Below are 21347 nucleotides of genomic sequence, written 5' to 3'. Positions count from 1 at the left end.
CTGAGTATGAGGACTGGAAAGATTACTGGAAGAAAAATGAGATATGAGATATGAGGGGTAGCTCACTAAAGAGGTGAGGCATTTTCAATCTGTTTCAATAATATCAAATCCCCATATGGTGTTCCAGCCCCCCTCTCCTTTTATCCTGTCTACTTTTAATATTAATTTATCATGACAATCTATTGTCTCTTTTTAATGTCATTCTCTGTTGAAAAGTCCCAATCTCAGCCATTATGCTATCACTTTATTTCTTTCAGATGAGTGAAGATAAAGTTGTGATTTATTAATATTGTGAAAGCAAATAGCAGCAATGCACATCTGCAGTAGGTATTCATTTATATCAGAAACCTGATTGTCCATGGAAGATGAACTGTTGTATTTTCTGTTTGCGTTACACTGTTATTAGTGGTAGCTGCATCAGGTGACGTTAGTCAGGTCTGGTGTACGGCAGTATTGTAAAAGATGTCCTCCTCTGGCACAGATGCAGTTTTGAAAAGGTGTTTCCAGTGTTTGCTAATTGTGTGTGGTCAGATTTTAATATGAAAAATGATTGTAGAATCTTATTTCCAATCTACATTAAATGCGATTGGAAGGCTGAGTTTTGCCACCAGGGAAACAGAAATTTAGGATCACTGTTTTAATCTCTCTTTCAGGTATCCAACTGCCAAAGGAAGATGATGTTTTGGTCCCTGTGATTTCCAGCTCCCCTGTTAAAGACACTGGGGAGAATGTTGATCTTGCTAATAATCAGGAAGAGAAAATGAAAGAGGAACCCTTAACCATCTCAGAACTGGTATACAATCCCAGTGCCAGCTTGCTGCCCACACCGGTTGATGATGAGATTGATATGCTTTTTGATAGCTGTCCAAGAGCAGAGAATGAGAAAGATGATACAGATTCATTTGAGGAACTAGATGCAGATGAAAATGCCTTTATGATTGCTGAAGAAGAAGAACTGAAAGAAGCTCGAAGAGCGCTTAGGTGGAGCTATGATTTTCTAATGGGCAACATTGAGGTGAATGCCTTTGTGAAGAGTTTCTCCAGACTTCTGCTTGTAGGCCTTGGACTGTTACTGTTTGTGTTCCCTCTTCTTCTTGTTCTCCTGGAGTCAGACCTTCAGATCTCTTTTCTCCATGAAATCCGTGAGACGCCAGAGTTTCAGCAGTTTCATATTGAGTATTACTGCCCGCTTAGGCAGTGGGTAGCTTGCAAAATAAACTTCATTCGTGACATGCTGGGAAGCTTTTAAATTTTAAAGAAATATGACACAACTAAGGGCTATATTCAAAATTTCAGTTAGTGCAGCTTTTCATTATGCCCCTGAGGCCATCAGTAGGTAGCTCTCTTCATACTCAGTTCATTTCAGACTCCTCAGGCTTTTATGTTTCCTTTACACACTTAAAGTACTCCTTTAGTTTCAGGCTTATACTGTCACCTTTCAGTAACCAAAAATAAGCTTTATTTTAACTGCATTTCAGGTTTTCTGCTCATCTGTTATATCATACAAGATGGGCGTAACAATAATGTTCATTGTCTTTAACCTTAGAATACATGATGCTAAATCTAATGAAACTGAAAGAAAACATTTTTTGAATATACTCCTTAGTGCAGCAATCTCTTCTAACCAATGCCTATACAAGCAATGTTTATGCTGGGTTTTTGTTTTTGGTTTGTTCTTCTGTTTGTTTGTTTTTTACATTTTTATGTGTTTAAAATATTTTGGTAAATTTTTAGCAAAAGATAACTTCTGATGTTATTTAATTGTACAGATTGGTAAGAATAGTGCAGAAGGGCACGTAGGATATTTTTAGTGTTTTAGCAATTATTTGTTTTTAACCTACTGGCTGGAGAATGAATGAATTCAATATACATGTGACTCTATAAGAGAGACAGTGGTTTGGGAAGTACATAGAAAGTTCACTCAAGTTCAGTAGGGTCTACCTGGGGGAGGTGAAATGACACCGAGTACTCAGAAGAATTTCTGAAAGGCATAGTTGTAAAGCTTGGGGAAGTGAGCAGAATTAAAAGTAATGATCCTTCTTCCCCTTACATTAGTTTGTCTTACACTATATCAGTGCTATAGAAAGTCTTTATAAGATAGTCCAAGTATGTTTTGGAAGAGAGTGAGTCTTCAGTCTAAATGTAGATTATTGTACATAACATGGAAGAAGATAATAGTAAGTAGGGGAAAAATAAAAATTAAAAAAAAAAAGAAAAAGCTAAAACCCTACCTAAATCAGTAGGTGAGTGAGTGACCTACTTTTAAAAATGTTAGAGAAGAAACATGTATTCCTTTTTAAAGCAAAACTTTAGACTGTACAGTTGACATGAAAACTTTCTGACTCACAGTTAAAGGATTAAACACTTTAGCAGATGCATCTTCATCCTTGATGCCCTGTATTACTAATCTCCAAGACAACATACTTTCTGTGTGTGTTGATATGCTTCCTTTTACATATAGCAGCATACTTACCCTCTTGCCCTATTAGTATGAGCCCAGTTACAGGACCTAATGCTGTTTCATGTAACATGGTTTTGCATCTAGTTATTCCAGTATTGCATAGAGAATATACTTAAAAAAAAAAAAAACAAAAACAAAAACAAAAAAACTTGTCAATAGCTGAGAGCATTAGAAGGCCCTCAGATGCACCACAGAGCTTCTATCTAAAAAGAGATTTTAATTTATTTTATTTTTTTGGTCCCCTGATCTTAGTGCAGACGTATCTCATATTTAAACTAGGGAACTCTGATTTCAGCCTCAGAGTTGTTCTCCTGCTTAGAGAATTATGAACTGGAGGCATATATGAGGCTGTTTTATTAGAATTACATTTAACATATTGTAACCGCATCTCTTAATTCCTACTGAGTAAACTCCTTTACTTCTGATATCAGAGAATTGGTTTTGCTTGTTTTTCTCATGTAAGCCTTTGCAAACATCTAGTTTGATGATTTCTCCTTCCCTTTCCAATCTTCTCCAGTTTTATAGAATGAAACAGTTAGAGGGCTTAAAAGTTCCTTTTCTCAGTTGAAAACTCTTCAATTGCTATTCATTTCACAAGCAACAAAGGCTAAATTGAACAATTGCCTTTTTCTATTCACTTTTTTTTTTTTTCTTGACATTCTGTTCCACATAAGAATTGTTATTGATTAGATACTTGATGAGGATTTTATCCTGTGCTACTTGTCGTTAAATGATCCTTTCCAAATATTCAGCTTAATAGAAATGGAGAGTTAACTAAAGTAGACATTGGGCCTTAACAGGAAATTATTCACTGATACTGTTTTTAAGCAGGGGTGTCAGAAAAGTTGTGAGTGGTGAAGGCTGTGAGAACTGGTGTCCTGCTGGACTACAGAGACAAGATTCCATGCAGGCTCCTATTAAGTCTGGCAATTATATTTAAAAAAGAAAGTTAGATCCTGTGCTCTAAAATATAATCTTGTCCCTGTAAATTATAGCACACCAGAAGTAGGAATATTGTTTTGCTTGATTTAACTCTATTGGAAAATGGTTGAGTTGCATGAGAAAATAATCTCAGAGAATGTGCAGTGTAGTGAGGTCTTATGTAGGGTTAAATGCAAGAGTATGTGTGCACATGTGCTTGCCTTTACTACCTATATGCATACACTCAGGCCTGGCCTTCTAAAATTCTTCCCTTTCTTCCTAATCTTCCTAGTATTCTCTTGCCTATCAAAGTAATTTAACTGAAATTCATGATAGTCCTCTAACATAAAGGCCAGGACCACCTATTGCACACAGAAGCATATGGCTGGGCGTATTCAACAGAGTAACAGTCCAGCATCTTGTTGGTAAGAATTACAGAGTTGGATTATGGAGCATCTATAGGTACAGTATTGTGTATTTCTGTCTGTGCTTGGATTATATTGTAAAATGTTATGTACTTGAAATCTATTTTGTGGTTTGTCTAACATTTATAAACACAACTCTGGGAAGAATTAAATATGGTTTTATTTCAATGGAGACTGGGGGGATAATATATCTGTAACTCGAGCCTTATCTTTGTACAGTGAATTTCACATTTCTATGTCAACATCCTGATTGTTTTGTATGTTAATATGATGGCAGAAATCCCTAATAAAAATACACTGGAGAAAAGCTTTCTGCAGTTATGACAGTTCTTATGATGAAAGATGTTTTTTTTTTTTGTTTGTTTGTTTTTCCCATTCACTAGCTAGAGAGACACTTAAAAAGCAGTGGCCTTAAAGATGTTAATAACATGGCTTCAGATGTTTAATGCCAAGGGCCTAATGGTTTGCCCAGTTACCATGTAAGTAGTTGCTATTTTGAGTTTGCCCCTAAATAAAATTGCTATGCTCAGAGTACAAATTGAGCAGTCTTGTTTTAAAGACAGGCCCTGGCTATAGACATATGGCTGAAACTTTTTGGTGGGCAGATCTAACTAGAGTGTCAAGCAAACAAAGCTGTGCAGCTTTTGGATGGAGCATGCTTACATTAAGATGGTTTGGAACTCAGACAGTGCAAAAGCATCTGGTAAAAAAAAAAAAAAACAAAACATATGGTCTGCAAACAGGCAATTCCTAAGAGACTCCAGTAACACGAACAGTATTTGGAGAAGCTAAATCAGAACCTGAGGCAACTTGAGCACATAAAACATTTAGATGCAGGCATGTCTGTGCTCTATTTAAAAGACAAAAATTTAAGTGGAATCTCAGGCAATCTGAAATGTAATTTTCAAGGAATACAGACAGATCCATTTATTCAGTTAGAAAGATATATGCTATAAAGCTACCTTCAAGAGAGGTTGCTTTCTTGTTTTGACGTATGAAATATACAGCATATCTGCTTTGACATTATTTGAATTCTAAGTACTCAGCATAATTTATGAAAATAGTATGTGTAGTTTGGGTGGAAATTCAGAAGTTGTCATAAATTCTTTCCAAATGATGAGAAACAATTTTAGACTCCATTAAATTACAAGCCACTGAAATGTCATGCCAAATATATGTTGGTAGAAATCTAGCTACATTTATTGGGGTTAACGGTTACTATAGATAATCCTTAGCATTTGATAATATATATGTTATATGTTGTTTTGCTGTATGTTTTCTTACAGCTGTTTCATGTTATAAAGGGTCTCTGAGAAACCTCATGAACATCTCTACCATGATAGTAGTTAAATGCTGTGATTGTCTGATCTTATGTCTTTAATTATGCCCCTCTACGAAGGTGAGTCCTTCATCAGCCTCATCATCAGAAATTTGTAGGAGCTGCTCATTTTGAAGCTGATTTGCTTTTAGTTGCTTTCTTATAAGGCAGATTATTGCTGTTCATCTCAGCCAGATGAACCCACTGCAATAGCTCCACTTTACACTATTACAAAGGATATTACAAAGGATCACTGTGGTGGTTTAATACCAATGGGCAGCTAAGTTCCATAACGCCATTACCTCGCTCCCCTTCAATGGAACAGGAGTAGAAAATACAATGGGAGAAAAAAGAAAAAAAAAAAAAAAAAGCCCATGGGTGGGTTTAGATAAGTTCAGGAAGTTTATTGGATCTCACCAAGTACCATCACCGCTAAAACAGGCTCAGAATAGGGAGATTAAGGTAATTTATTGCCTATTGCTAGCTGACTAGAACAGTGAGAAAGTAAAAGCACCTTCCCCCCATCCACTCTCTTTTCATTCTCCCCTCTTGAGGGAGGCAGGGGAATGGGGGCTGTGGTCAGTCCCTGATGCTTTGTGTCCACTGCTCCTTCACGGGTCCTCTCTGCCCCTGCTCACCATGGGGTTCCTCCCATGGATGCCGTCCTTCCCGAACTGAGCCTGCGGGGGCTGCCCACAGGCAGCAGCTCTTCAAGCACTGCTCCCACATGGCTCTGTCACACGGGGTCCATCCATCCCCCAGGAGCAAACTGCTCCAGCACGGGTCCCCCACGGGTGGGGGCAGCTCCCCCCAGACCCCCTGCTCCTGCGGGGGCCCCTCTCCACGGGCTGCAGCTCCGGCCCGGGGCCTGCTCCTGCGGGGGCTCTCCATGGGCCGCAGCCTCCTCCAGGCCACATCCACCTGCTCCAGCGGGGGCTCCTCCACCCATGGGGGGGCTGCAGCGTGGAGATCTGCTCCATGTGGGACCCATGGGCTGCAGGGGGACAGCCTGCTCCACCAGGGGCCTCTCCCTGCACAGCCCGCAGGGGAACTGCTGCTGCCTGCCTGGAGCACCTCCTGACCTCCTGCCGCACTCACCTGGGGGCTGCAGGGATGGTTCTCACCCCTCTCTCCCAGTAGCTGTTGCACAGCACTTTTTTTTCCCTTTCTTCAGTCGGCTGTCCCAGAGGCCCAACCAGTGTCTCTCACTGGCTCGGCTCTGGCCAGTGGCTGGTCTGTTTAGGAGCCAGCTGCTGGGCTCTGCTCACAGAAGCCACCCCTGCTGCTTGCTTGCCAGTAAAACCTTGCCTCATATGCCCAGCACAGTTTTCTGTGTGTCTTGTAACTCCCTCCTGGAAAGGATGGGGACATTCTATTGCAATTAAGTGGTGCTTAGTGATGTAATGAGAATTAAAAGCTGTGGTGTAATAATATCATGAAAGTTTTTCTCTTATAGCCAACCACTGCTCAGTGCTTCTGCATTACAATGTAGAAGAAAAAGGTGTTCATTTCTACTTCATAATCAAGCAGTGGAAGAGTGAAAAAGATAGTTTTAAAAATAGAAGTGAAACATGAACGTGAAACATGACCTGATCTCTCTCTCTCTCTCTCTTTTTTTTTTTTTTTTTTTTTTCCTGATCTCTCATGTTAGCATTTGCTTTGCTTTGAATTTTAATGCAGATGTGTTTGCTGAGCTCCTGAAGTGGCAGACACCATGACTCAGAGAAGTGAAGCAGCCCCTAGAATCTTCAGCTGTGTCTTGAGAAAGAAATATCAAATAGTTACTGCTCAGTTGCACAAGAACGACAGAACATAATTGATGTAAATGGACTAGAAATTGAGGTGAAATGGGTTATATTTATTTTATTGTAGGATACTTACCTATATTGATTGAATAGGACATGTAATACTAGAAAGAGCCATAGACAGAAGAATATGGAAAGTTACATTACAGTGCTGCATGTCCTATATAGAATCTATAATGATAAGATATATTACATGTCATATCAATTGAAAAGCCTTTAAAAATAATGCTCTAAATTGTGTTTTTGATTTTCAGTATTATGGACAGCAATAGAATCATAGAATCATCATACAATGATAGAGTATTTTGGGTTCTAAGATATCTTAATGACCATGCAGTTCCAAACCTCCTGCCATGGGCAGGGGCACCTCCCACCAGACCAGGTTGCCCAAAGCACCATCCCACCTGGCCTTGAACACCTCCAGGGATGGGGCATCCACAGCTTCTCTGGGCAACCTGTGCCAGTGCCTCACCACCCTCTGAGTAAAGAATTTCCTCCTTATACCTGACCCACCTGTCCTCTTTTACTTTAAAGCCATTCCCCCTAGGCCTATCACTCCACTTCCTGACAAAACAGCCCCTCCCCAGATTTTCTGCTGGCCCTCTTTAAGTACTGGAACACCTTTAATACGTCTCCCTGGAGCTTTCTCCAGGCTGAACAACCCCAGCCCTATCAGCCTGTCTTTGTAGGAGAGGTGCTCCAGCCTTTGGATCATCCTTTGGACTCATTCTAATACATCCATGTCCTTCTTATGTTGGGGGCCCCAGAGCTGAATGCAGTGCTCCAGGTGGGGTCTCATGAGAACAGAGCAGGTGGGAAAGAATTACTTCCCTTGGCCTGCTGGCTATGCTTCTTTTGATGCTTCTTTTGATGATTTACCTGATATACCAGTAATACCAGTAATAGGTATTAAATCTTTGAGCTATGGACTGTAAATTTCAGTGAAAATTAAAAACTGAAGAAAGGAAAGAAGTGATTTTAAATATAATTTAATACTTGAGTCAGATTCCTTGAAATCTGAATATAATATAAATATAAACTATTATTAAAAAACAGTAAACTTTTCAAAATCCATCTCCAAATTGTAGCCCAATAAGAGTGGCCGCAATATAATATCTCTGTGTGAATAACACCCCTACCATAGACAGGGACACCTCCCATCAGACCAGTTTGCTTAAAGCCCCATCCAACTTGGCCTTGAACACTTCTAAGGATGGGGCATCCATATCTTCTCTGGGCAACCTGTGCCAGTGCCTCACCCATCAATGGTGCCTAAACCATTCCCCTTGTCCCATCATTATCTGCTTGAGTAAGAAGTCACTCTCTATCTTTTTTGAAGGCCCCCTTTAAATACTGAAGGGTGTCCCCAGAGCCAGGCTGAACAACCTCAGCTCACAGCCTTTCTTCATGGAGAGGTGCTCCAGGAAAGTTAACCGGGAAGTTATCCTCAATGCACTCCAGGAGCCTCACATTGGGATTGCTCACAGCGTGCTGTGTACATTTTCCAGCAGACGTCCAGGCGGTTGAATTCTCCCCATCAGGATGGTGGCCTGTGAACATGATGCTTCTTGTAGTTGATGCAGGAAGGACTTGGCGGCAGGCTCCCCTTGGTCAGGTGGCCTGTACTAGACCACAAGTGTGTTGTCAGCCATGTGCTGCTACAACTCCCTCCTTTGTGTGTAATCTCCTTGTGAACAGAGTCTTATTTGCTGTTCTGATTTGGGCAACTACACTCCACAAAGTTGCTCTGGTCATCATAATTATCCTCATTTTCTCAGCCTCTCCTTTTCCACCTCACCTGCAAATATAATCCACATCCTGGACCTCCAAACCACTGCAGTGAGCTTCATCATAGCCCACAGCTCTACCTACCCTCCTCACCTCCAGCTCCTGCTGTGCCTAAGTGTATTAACCATGCAGCCCCCAGCACACCAGCACCAAAAAGCTCTGTGCTCAGGTGAGGCCTGGCCTGCCTCCACAGGGAAGGCTGTACTTTGTAAGCGGCACTCATGGGTCCAGCCAGACCCTTCCCACTGGTGCACATCAGTGCTGGGCTAGGCTGAATGCTGGAGCTTGATGGTGGCCTCGTGCCGCTGCCCCTTGACTATCAGATACGTGCACCAGAGACTGAAATCCCCAATCTCCCACCTGGGAGCTGTGGTGAGGCCATCCTGGCCTACAGAAAAGTGCTGCTGTGGTAGGGTTTGCCAGTAACAGGGAAGGCTAAATCTTTGGCAACACTCTCAAGAGGCTAATTTCCCTCTCATTCTTCTGGTTATTTATAAACAATAGCTTTTACACAGAAATAGCTGGCTCCAAAAGCAATTTGACAACATTAAAGTGAGAGGCAGTTCTCATTTCCTTTCCCATTCTTTTTAAGTGAGAGCTACTTTGGCTTATAATTATACTGAGCTGTGAAATATGGACAAGTGATTCCTGCATATTGTATGCTGAACAGCTATTTTCTGAGACATTACAGCACTCACTGTCCTTACATATTTTCTAAAAATCCACAACTATAGCAGATGATACTATGATCAGGCACTCTTGGGACCCTTATGAAGTATGACAGCATCTGTTTCAAAGATTTTGCCTCTGCTGTTACCTCTACTCTCTTGCCTGTGAATAACACCTCTGAATTTATGGTTGTACTTTGCATATTGACTTCTGGAGTGATCAGGGGCCCCCTGGCAGAACGCTGAGTAGAGCATTTAGCAGAAAGCAATCAGCATAACTCTGGAATTGCAAAGTAACCTCCCACAAAGTCTGTAGCTATAAATTGCAAAGTAAAAACTTTGAAAAAGAAATACAGCAAATTTGAAATTATGTAATTGTAAACAAAGTCAGCCTCACGTCTAGCTAAACCTTTCTACAACTGTGACTGAACTTCAGGAAGCCTTGCTAATTATGAGCTCTTGACTTTCTCAAAAGACATACAAAACGAGGAGTGTAATCCTACTCACAGCTATGTTTGTCTAAGTGTTCATCTCACATGCATGTTACAAGACAATAAAAAAGAACGGGAAAAACAAACAAATGTTGTTCATATTACTATCAGCTATAAGCTGTGTATGCTTCAGAAATGCACTTCTGGTTGTTTTGATACAAATTTCTTTGCTTTCTTCTTTTCCAGCCCTTGCTGGATATTCTTGACATGTTAAATCAACGGAATGCTTACAGGATGGTAAATTTAGCCTGCTGGAAATGCTGTAGTGCATCAGACAGGAGCTGGTGATGTAGAAAAAGCTGGTTTGCTATTACTACATCAGATGGAAAAAAAAAAACAGCAAACGTGAATGGTGTAAGAAAGAGCAAAATGTCACAAGACATTCTGATATTGGTCAAAACAAAGGTAATCATAGTCTCCTGCATCCAGACAGAATAACAAAATACTCCTAAGTTAGAAGTGCAGTTTTGAGGCTTTCAATAGCAATTTGAGGTTCCTTTCCTTCCCTCTCCAAAAACAACCATTATAACAAAAGCATGAAGGTCCTACTCAACTTAGTAACAATGTCATACAAGTCTGTGACATCTTTAAGATTAAGTTATATATGAAAAATATTTGACTCAATTACATCCAGTATCACCAGCTATCTTCAACTGTATTGATCCTAATTAATTGATTTATTGCTAAGCTGTACGTACAAAGAAAAAAAAAAGATTTAATTAATAAACTAAATGGAGGGAGATTCTACCTCTGCTGTAAACACTTGCTCCACCAGAAATTACTGTAAGGATGCAACATATTTTATACTTTTGTGTCCTTCCTGTTCCAAACTGATGACTGAGTTACAAAAATGCAGGTGTTTTAAATATCTAATTCACATATTGCAATTACTTGCTTGGTTCTCAACAAAAACCTCGCATCCAATTTCTCTGAAATAATGATAAAGCAATGACAATGTATTATTTCAACACATTTTATACTAATCCTATTTTTGTGAACATAATTTTATGTTTCTAGAAACTGAAATCTTAAGTAATTAAGAAAAAAGCCTAAAGGCCCAGTTGCTTTGAACAAATGAAGTCAAACACGTAACTACTGGCAACAAATCTTTACAGACATCACAGATCAGAGAACGGCTGAGGTTGGAAGGGACCTCTGGAGATATCTGGTTCATGAACACTGCTCAAGCTGGGACTCCAAGGACAGGTTGTCCAGAACCATGCCCAGATGTCTTTTGAATAACTCCGGGGATGGAGAGTCCACAACCTCTCTAGGCAAGCTGTGCCAGTCATCCTCACAGTAAAGAAGTGCTTCTTAATGTTCAGAAGGAACTTCCTGCATTTCATTTTTTGTCCACTGTCTCTTGTTCTGTCACTGGACATCATTGGAAAGAGCCTGACTCTGTCTTTTGCGTATCGTCTTTTCAGATACCTGTAGACATTGATGAGAACACCCTTGTCCTGCTCTTTTCCAGGTTGAACAATCAAGCTTGCTCAGTCTTTCCTCCTATAGGAGATATTCCAGATGCTTTGTTGGACTCTGTGAGTATGACCATTTCTCTGCTATACTGGGGAGCCCAGAACTGGACACAGTGCTCCAGTGGTGACAGCACCAGTGCTCAGTAGAGGGGAAGGCTCAACTCTCCCTCAATGTACTGACAATACTTTACCTAATGTAGCTCAGGATGCAATTAGCCTTTTTTTTTTTTTTTTTTTTTTTTTTTTTTTCAGTAGGGACAGACTGTTGACTTGTGTTCAGCTTGCTGTCCACCAGGACCCTCAGGGTCTTACCTGCCAGGCTGCTTTCCATCTGGGTGTCCCCAGCATGTATTTTTGCCTGGGGTTGTTCCTCCCAATGGGCAGGACTTCACATTTCTTATTGAACTGCATGAGGTTCCTGTCAGCCCACTTCTCTAGCCTGTCCAGTTCCCCCTGGATGGCAGTGTGACTCGGTGGTGTGTCAGCCACTCAACCCAGTTTTGTGTCAACTGAAGTCTTGCTGAGGGTGCACTCAGTCTCACCATTCAAATCATTAATGAAGATGTTAAAGAGGACTTGGCCTAGGACTGACCTCTGGGGTACACCACTAGTTACTAACCTCCAACTAAACTTTAAGCTACTGCTCACCACACTCTAGACCTGGTTGTTCAGCCAGTTTTCAATCCATGTCACTGTCTGCCTATCCAGCAGACATCAAGAGCCTTTTTATGAGGATCTTATTAGTGACAATGTCAAAGGCCTTACTGAAGTCTAGGATGATTATACCCGCTGCTCTTCCCTCATCCATCAGGCTGGTCAGTTCATTGTAGAAGGTTATCAGGTTGGTCAAGCAATGGCTTCCCCTTGATGAATCCATGCTGACTAGTCCTGATGATTTTCTTCTCCTTCATGTGCCTGGAAATAGATTCCACAATTATTTGTTTCCATTTTGTTGCTATTGCTGTTAGCTTGTTTCTCATGATTCCAGGGATTGAGGTGAGGCTGACCAGCCTGCAGGGTCCTCCTTCTTGACCTTCTTGGAGATAGGCATGATATTTACTTTCTTCCAGTCTTTGGGCACTCTTCCAGTTGCTCTGATCAATCAAAGATTATGGAGAGTAGCCTCACAATAACATCTGCCACCACCCTCAGCACATGTGTGTACATCCCACTGGGGATCATGGACTTGTGCATGTCCAATTTGCTTAAGTATTCCCTGACCTAATCGTCTTCCACCAAGGTTGCATCTTCCTTGTTACAGCTTTTCTCCCTTGTCTCTGGAATTTAGGATTCCTGGAGGCTGGTCTTACTGGTGAGGATGGATGCAAAGAAGGTATTCAGTATGTCGACCTTTTTCCTGTCCTGTGTAACAAGGTCTCCCATTTCATTCAGCAGTGATCCCACATTTTGCTTAGTCTTCCTTTTGTCATTATTGTATTTACATATGTCTTTCTTGTTGCCCTTGGTGTCCATGGCCAGATTCAATTACACATGGGCTTTAGCTTTCCTAACATCATCCCTGGATGCTCAGACAGTGACTGCATTCCTTCCAGGTTACCTGTCCTTGCTTCTCCCTCTGTAGGCCTCTGTTTTCTGTTCAGGTTTGGCCAGGAGCTTCTTGTTCATCCACAGAGGCTCCCTGGCATTTTTACCTGACTCTGTCATTGTTTGGTTGGACAATTCTTCAGCCTGGGGGAGGTGATCATTGAATATTAACCAGCTTAATTGGGCCTCTCTTCCCTCTAGGGCTTTTTATCATAGGATTCTTCCAAGCAGATCCTTGTAGAGGCCAATGTCTACTCTTCTCATGTCCATGTGAGCTTGATTTTTGACCTTCTCTCTGCCCTTAGAAGCTTGAACTCCACAATCTCATGGTTACTGCAGCCAAGTCTGCCTTTGACTTTCACATTTGCCACAAGACCCTCTGTTAGTGAGAATGAGGTCCAGCCTAGCACCTCATTGATTCCTCTGTCACTTGGAGAAAGTTGTCATTGTGCCGGTTTTACCATTCTGGGCAGCTGAAATCCACCACTGCCACTTTCCTCCTCCTCCTCAAAGGAAAGGGGGGAGAAAACACAATGGAAGGGGCTCAACGGTTGAGATAAGGACAGGGAAATATATCACCAATTATTGTTATGGGCAAAACAGACTCAATGTAGGAAGTGTAATAAAATTTATTGCTGATCACTGAGAGATGATAGCAGTGAGAAACTAAAACTAAAAAAATCTTCCTCCCATCCACCCTCTCCTACCTCCTCCCCCTGAGCGGTTCAGGGGAATGGTAAATGAGGGCTGTGGTCACTTGCTGACATGGGGCAGCTGCTGGGCTCTGCTCACACAGGCCAACCCTGCAGCCCCCCTGCCACCAAACCCTTGCCACATAAACCCAAGGCAATCACGAAAACATTGCAGGAAACTCCTGTATTGCTTATGTTCTTCAGTGCTGTCCCTCCAGCAGACACTAGAGCAGTTGAAATTCCCCATGAGGATCAGGGCCTGCAAATGTGAGGCTGCTCCTATCTGTTTGTAGAGTGTCTCATCTGCTTGTTCTACCCAGTCAGGTGTCCAGTAGCAGACAGCCACTGTAATGTCACCCTTTAACCCAAATCCATAAGCGCTCAGCTAGATCCTTATCTACTCTCTGTCAAAGCTCCAGGCACACCAGCTGCTCTCTAATAGAGGGCAGCACACCCTTCCTGTCTGCCCAGCCCCTCCTACCTAAAAAGCTTGTATCCAAATGAAAGAAAAAAAGTTTCCAAAAGTCTTGTAATTAACATATAAAATATTTCAGGATTTCAGAGAAAAGGTATGAGCGCAGAAAAGGAAAAAGCTTTAAGAATTAAAGTATGTGCAATTCATAGAAAGAAATTTGTAAAAAGCTGTAGTATCTGTCAGTTGAGGTACAATTTTTAAAGAAAATATACTAAGAAATTTTGTTGTTTATTATAGGGATTTTGAACTCAAGCAAGATTCCTTGAATAACTGTCTTAACAGCCTATGCCTCAGACACTTTTTTGGCACAGAAATATGTATTTATCACTGCATACAAAAGATCTGTAAACCAATGGGCCTCATTTACAGAAAGTAGTTAAAAAAAAAAAAAAGAAAGAAAAGAAAAAAGAGGTTTAAGAGCGTCCTCTTGTGGCACTACAGAAAAATCCATCAGAGCTTATTTTTTTTTTATTTTTATTTTTTAGTGCTCTTCGGTGTTTTTCATTGTTACTTTAAAAATAATACTAAAGAAATATTTGCAGATAGTTTTGATTGATCAGTTTATAATTTTAGGCACAAATCTTTAACAGATTTTGTGCTTGTCTGCAGCTGTTTCTGTATGTATATATCTCCCTACGTATACATTAAATTTCCCCCGGTATACCCATAGAGCCTTTTCCATAACATGTGGTAAAAGCGAGTTCTCTTTAAGTCCTGTTCTGGCCTCCTGTGGTTGTTAGAACCCACATTGTGCACCCCGTTCACACACCAAGCTCTGCTTTGGCCATACCACAACCCTGCTTGGAAATGAAAAATACTTGTTACACAGTTGTGTCCAGCTTATGGTGTCATTATGAGTAAATGCAGCTAAACAGAGCTTACAAAGATCTATTTTTGTCCAAAAACCTTTAGTCACTTTCTCCCCTACCCATCCTGTAGCCTAGGTATCCCAGAAATTAGCAGAGACGTTAGTAATGATGCAGCACATCACAGAAGGGAAGTCAGTTCACCCAGGACTGATGACCTCTGCTATGCATTTATTTGCCTTCTAGGTTATTCCAGAAAGTCTTAATAATAACATAGTGCTGCTTTTCTGTGTAAGTAGCTGCTCTTCAGCAGCACCTAGTAGGAAGGGAGGCTTCAAGAGTTTGATACCAAGTTGCAAAATTTGGCTGTATGTCGGTGCCTGAGAGATTAAATGGAAAAAGAAGTAAGAGTAATGAGGACAATACAGTTATGTAGTTACTGAGGAGTGTAATGCCAAACTGAAATATTTCCTTTATAGAGAGGTGGTTTTTTTTTTTTTTTCTCAACAATTACTGAAATGAGGACCAGGTCTTGCAGTACCCTGCAAGGTCTGGTGGAGCGGTGTTTTCCACAGACATGCTTGGAACAAAAAGTTCTTGTCAGCTCTGGTGACCTCATGGGTTGTGGAAGTACCTCTTGCATTTCACCAAGTGGTTTAAATTTAAAGTAATCACCTTCATCAACTCATATGGCCACTGTCTTGAATTTTATGGGAAAAATCTAATTGACAATTTTTTCTCACTATTTTGTTAGTCCTTGAAAAAAACTCGAGGTAACTAATAGAAAAGAAAAACTTTGCTAGGAAAGTTGCTCAAATGGCAGGTAACAGCAAAAAATCATGGAAACCTTTCCTGGGATCAGTCAAGGTTAGTGGTCCACAAAACCTATACATGCATACCACCACAATTCTGATCTCCATATAGTCTCCATGTCTGAAAACTTGGTATTGTTTGATATCTTCTTTTCACTTATTACCTATATAGATCAGATTTTTGATCTTTTTCTCTTACTGTTAAAGAACAATTATCCCTGGAGAAGTCAGGCAAGGAAAAAAATGTAGGAGAGGCTTGCTTTGAAAATTACCTGAAAAACAGGCTTCTCAGAAAAGTTATTATAAAAATGCATAGTATAAATTTCTTACCAGTTTAGACAGTTTTTACAAGCTGAAGTTAGCTTCTGTGTTCTTGGATATTGTTTTTGTGTCCACATTATTTGGAAATATTTGCAAATGTTAATTATTTGATTGATGTTGCTTTTTTTTTTTTTTTTCTTTTCTTTTCTTTTCTTGCCTTTAGCAACTGAGTCAATGTCCATCAGACCCAAAGGTGATGTCTGAAAGGTAGAAATGTACCAATTATTACTTCCCATTTACAAGTGAAGAACAGACAGCAGCCAAAGAATTTAGAAAGAAAAAACAGAAAAAAGCCTTTGGTATGTACTGGGAATGTCAAGTCATTGGGTCTTAAGAGAGCTCTGTGGGAAAGAAAGCTTGTCTGTAAAGTTAAAAAAAATTATTTTCCTTGAAGGAACTTCAAGTAAGTTTTAGAACCAAAAGACCTGCCTCCCCTGTCGTTCATCTCTTATTTGGTGCTGGGTCTTGCATGTCTTACTTATGGCTTGCATGGCTATAGATACCAGTGACCAGCTCTGCTGTATTTTACAAAATCATTTGATGATATTTAATTTATTGAGCATATCATTTGCAGCCTATTTTGTTATAGACATGATTCACTCTGTAAATATTATAGATTCTTTTCCGTGTTGGACTGACGGTTGCCACTTTGGTTTTACTGTCCTTCTGACAGTCTTCCTGCTGCCTGCTCTGCTGGACTCATGTGGGCTGGCACACAGTTTGTGTTCACTCCACTGGTTTTGCTGTTGTGGAAGTCATTCCTGAGGCCAACAAGTATGTGAGACTCTGTTAAAGTTGATACTAGATGGAAGAATATTTTTTTCCCAATTGTTTTGATATCTAAACCCTTTCTCCATGAGCAAAGTAGCCAAATGGGAGGAGTTGGAAGATCTGGGTCAGTAATGAGGTCAGCCTAACCTTATTCTTAACCTAAGGATGATATCACATGGCTTGCAGGTTCTGACTAGACTCATTTGTTATCTGCTTAATATGAATCAGTCTGGCTAGCTGAGTTACTTGGGCTGGGGACTCAGATCAACACGGTCATAGAAGTCCAAGAATATACAATGTTTTCACCTAAATTCTTGAACATCTATGCATCTATTTCAGTTCACAGTAGTGACTTTAAGCCTAATGGAAGCTTCAGATTTTAAAGAATCTGGCTTGTCTTTAAAGTGTCTGCTATTAATTTTCCTCAGGCAATTTTTTTCTAAGAGCAGCCTGTAAATTAACTTACTTTATTAGTTATATTAACATGCAGAATAGATCTTTTGAAACACCAGGCCAGTCTTAGCTGTGCTCTCAGTTTGATTGCTTCACTGCTCCATTTTCACTTAGCATTTAAATTGTGATTGTGACCTTTTAGTGTAATTTATTGCCATGCTTCCCAAAATAAAAAAAAAATAGCAACACGAAATTATAGAATCATAGAAACATTTATGTTGGAAAAGATCTTCAAGATCATCAAGTCCAACCACCAACCTGACCTACTGAGTCAAATCACTAAACCACGACATCTCCACACATCTCTTAAATATCTCCAGGGATGGCAACTCATTGAAATGATGGAAATCATTTCCCTGGGTAGTCTATTCCAATGCTTGATCTGTGAAGAAAATCTTCCTAGTATTCCTAGATGTCCGCTAATGCAACTTGATGTCATTTGCTCATGTCCTATCTCTTGCTACTTGAGAAAAGAGGCTGACATCCTTCTTGCTGCAACCTTCTTCCCTTCTTCTGACATTTCTTTTACTGGGGGCAGGATAAATTCTATAGTCACAATTATTACTAGATAGTAAAATACAACAATATCTTCACTGAAGGGTAAATAATTTCAAATGGATTTCTGTGTTTGGGCATTTTTTCCCCACTAACTGCTTTTTTTTTTTTTTTTTTTTTTTTTTTTTTTTTTTTTCCCAATAAAACAATGCAGCTTTGAATATATTAAAGGAATATTTTAGTTTATTTTGGTGTGCATATTTTTTCCCCTTTCAGATGGAACACTTCCATAAAGCAACTGAACAGCTGTATGCCAAAATTCCTAATGAAACAAAGACACCCCACATGTGAGATCTCAAGTTCATACAGGCCGAGTGCTTAGCTTGCAGTGAGAAAAGGAAGGTTACCCATCATAAGACTGATGAGAAAGCAGTATTAGAGGAGACAATTTCATATTCCATAATGATGACAGAAGACAGAAATCAGTCTTATGTGTCAAATAGCACTCAGACATCCTATGAGACAGTGACTGCCAGGATATTGCTAATGGAAAGACCACATGAAATATCAATTCCGGAAAAAAAAAAAGAAATAAGTTGTACTTTCAGAAGTGTCTAGAAAATATGTAAGACAGAATCCTAGTAAAACTCACAAAGAGAATCATCTATAAAGAAATTCATAGCTGTTCCAGGCACGTATCTTTTTTTTTCAAGGCAATAGAAGTGAGAAAGCACCATTTAGCAAGATGGAGAAAACTAAAAATTCAGTCAGATTTTGTTCTGTGTGGGCAGACATCCTCAGTTTATTTGTTGATGCATTCAAGGGGTGTAGACTTTTTACTATTTCATCAATATTATGGAGTGTTCAGAAGAATTCATTCTTAAGAGAGAATTCCTTATCTTCTCAAAGCAAGTGTGTCTGCAAGAGTCAACCTAATACTAATCAATAAAAGAGTGATTTTGGATAAATGGGAAGGAAAACGGCTGCCTGGTCAGGCTAATTGGCTAGCAAGTTGGGCTCAAATGTTTATAGTAAATAGGTTACTTCAAGCTGGAGGACCAGTCACTAGTGCGATTCCCCAGGGCTCCATTTTAGGGCCAGTTCTCTTCAATATTTTTATAAATCATCTGGATTTAGGACTTAAATGCATACTAAGGAAGGCTGCAGGTGGTACTAAATTAAGAGGAGCTGTTGACTCCCTCAAGGGCAGAGAGGCCTTGCTGAGAGATCTTGATAAGCTAGAGGTACGGACAACCACCAACCACATGAAATCTAACAAAAGCAAGTGCCAGATTCTGCACGTGGGAGGGCCGTCCTGAATGTACAGACTCGGGGACGAGATGCTGGAGAGCAGTCTGGCAGAAAGGGATCTGGGGTTCTGGTCAACGGCACGATAAATGTGTCAACAATGTGCCCTGGCAGCCAAAAGGGCCAGCCATACCCTGCTTGCTAGCTGAGGGAAAGAATAAGCTTGCTCTCATTTGCACTGGTACAGCCTCACCTTGTTGTCACATATTTTTAGACAAGAATCTCCTCAGAACAGAAATCATTAGAACAAAAGTAATGGTTCAGGGAGGCAGTAGGAAAAGTCCAGCATTGCATCATCTTACATATATACATGTACATGTACATGTTACATACATGTAGCTGAAGCTAAGGTTTGCTTACTTTTTTACTTTATATTTTATACAAGGTATGGTATTTCTTATCTTTAGCAAATAGTCAAGTGAGGGTTTTAATACTTAATTTTAACAATGTAGTGTCCTTAATCCTTGTCTTCAGCTTTAGTACTTTTTCTCAATTTTAATGTGTTGCTTGTTGGTTACAATTGTCCTGAGAATGATCTAACTCAAAGAAATCAGATTACAATTGTCAGTTTACTTTTACAGTGCTTTAGAGTGAGGTGGCTGGCTACAATAAATATATTGTTTTATCAGTGTCTCTATCTGTTTCAAGAATACCTATAAATGAGACAAGATAAATCCTCTATTGTTAATATACTGTAAAGCTTCCATATTGCCTGTGGTAAATTTTTGTTCAAAGGTCATTTTGAACAAAACTTCATTTACTTTTGATTAATAAGCAGCCTAATATTTAAAACAAGGAATAGAAGAAATATAAAAATAATCAGAAATAGAAAGCTCGTATACTTAGATGAAATTGTTTAGGACAGATTGGATTAGCACTTAAATTATATATAACTGTAATAAAAAATGGGGTAAAGGGTGACCTAATCATGAATGAAAATCAAGCCCAGTGAAGGAAAATAGCATGAAAAAATATTTGGAAAAAAGTTCAGGAAAAAAGCATTGAAAAATTGTTTACATAACAAGTAACTTTTTTTTTTTATTATTATTATTATTTCTATTTCAGTCCTCCAAGGCCCCTTTATAGCACCAGGACATGGGGTTCAAGCAGGCTGGCTGAGCCCTTCTTTACGGTACGTTTTGAAACTTCCCATTTTCAGCAGGCACTGGAATTACCCAAGGAGGCCTTTCCCTGTCCTGTCTGTGAAAGGTACATATCCATGTCTCTGGCAAATTATTGCCCACTCAAAACCCCACAAAAGCAGTAGGACTCTGGACCAGTGGGTTTTCCTTCACTCTGCCACGCCAGCCATGCATTTGCACACTTCATAAATCTCAGAGCCTGAAACTGGGAAAGACAATGTGGTGGTCCTCTGGGCTTGTGCTCAATTCCTCATGCCTCCTTCATTCTTATTTTCTAATAATGTAATGGCAAGAGAGAACAGAGGTTTAGATAAACACTCTTGTCTTATCTCTCTATCAGCATTTGGCTGATTATACTGCATACTTGGTCCATTCATACTTAGGAAGAGGTCCTGGTCTTCATGAATGCATTGATTCAATTTTTTTCTCACCAGCTAAAGACTCATTGCACAAGTAACTTTAAGAAATGTCACAATACTGCTGTATGGGTATGGGCAGGGCTTAGGATATGTGCTGGGAACTGTGACTGTGTTGTGTGTTTCTGGGAGAAAGGGGAGAGTATTGCTTTGCCTGATTTTTGGCTAAATCAATCCTGGCTGCTGAGCTGAGTTACTTCTATGAAGCTCTCATTTGCACAGACATCATTATCTGATGACTGAAATACTGCAAATAGTCCTTTTTCAACACCTTTTAATTTCTCTTGAGCAGAATTTGGCTTGAGTGGGAAAATGGTACTGTTAACTGATTTTTAGGGGAGGTGCTGGGCCACAGATTACTGTCCCAGCATCTTGGCCTGGGGAAGGCCTCTCACTTTCATTTTTCTTCAGAATCTTTTGTTACATTTTATCCTATTTTTATGTTAGGTTAAGCAGAAAAAAAAAGTTTTCCAAAAAAATGAAAATAAAAGCTTATTTTCATTGTCAGAACCATAGGACAATATTATGTTTTGAAAAGAAAATTTACAAAGAAAAATTATATAGAGATAACAAAAAAGTAACAAAATTAATTTGAAATAAAAATGTGTTTTATTTTTGAGACACTTAATTATTTAAATTGAAAGTGTTGTCAAAATGGTGCATTTCTGCTTCAGCCTGCTTTCAGTTAAGAAACACCTTTGAGTGGAAAACTGCTCCATATTTCAATTATCTCATCTGAACTAAACCACCCATGCA

General features: G+C 39.8%; 1 protein-coding gene across 5 annotated transcripts in view; it reads left to right on the top strand.

The window, feature by feature from the left end:
* FRMD3 (FERM domain containing 3) overlaps nt 1–4114 on the top strand; it is a 149356-nt gene extending 145242 nt beyond the window's left edge. For all 5 annotated transcript variants that reach the window (XM_068666857.1, XM_068666858.1, XM_068666861.1 and 2 more), the window contains one exon: nt 654–4114. In XM_068666857.1, coding sequence (XP_068522958.1) covers nt 654–1249 — 596 coding nt within the window. In that variant the 3' untranslated portion in view covers nt 1250–4114. The remainder of the gene's footprint in view (nt 1–653) is intronic.
* Nucleotides 4115–21347: the final 17233 nt, after the last annotated feature.

Source organism: Anas acuta, chromosome Z (genome assembly GCF_963932015.1).
Source record: "Anas acuta chromosome Z, bAnaAcu1.1, whole genome shotgun sequence".
Classification (NCBI taxonomy): domain Eukaryota; kingdom Metazoa; phylum Chordata; class Aves; order Anseriformes; family Anatidae; genus Anas; species Anas acuta.
This window is presented reverse-complemented; position numbering and strand designations above follow the sequence as displayed.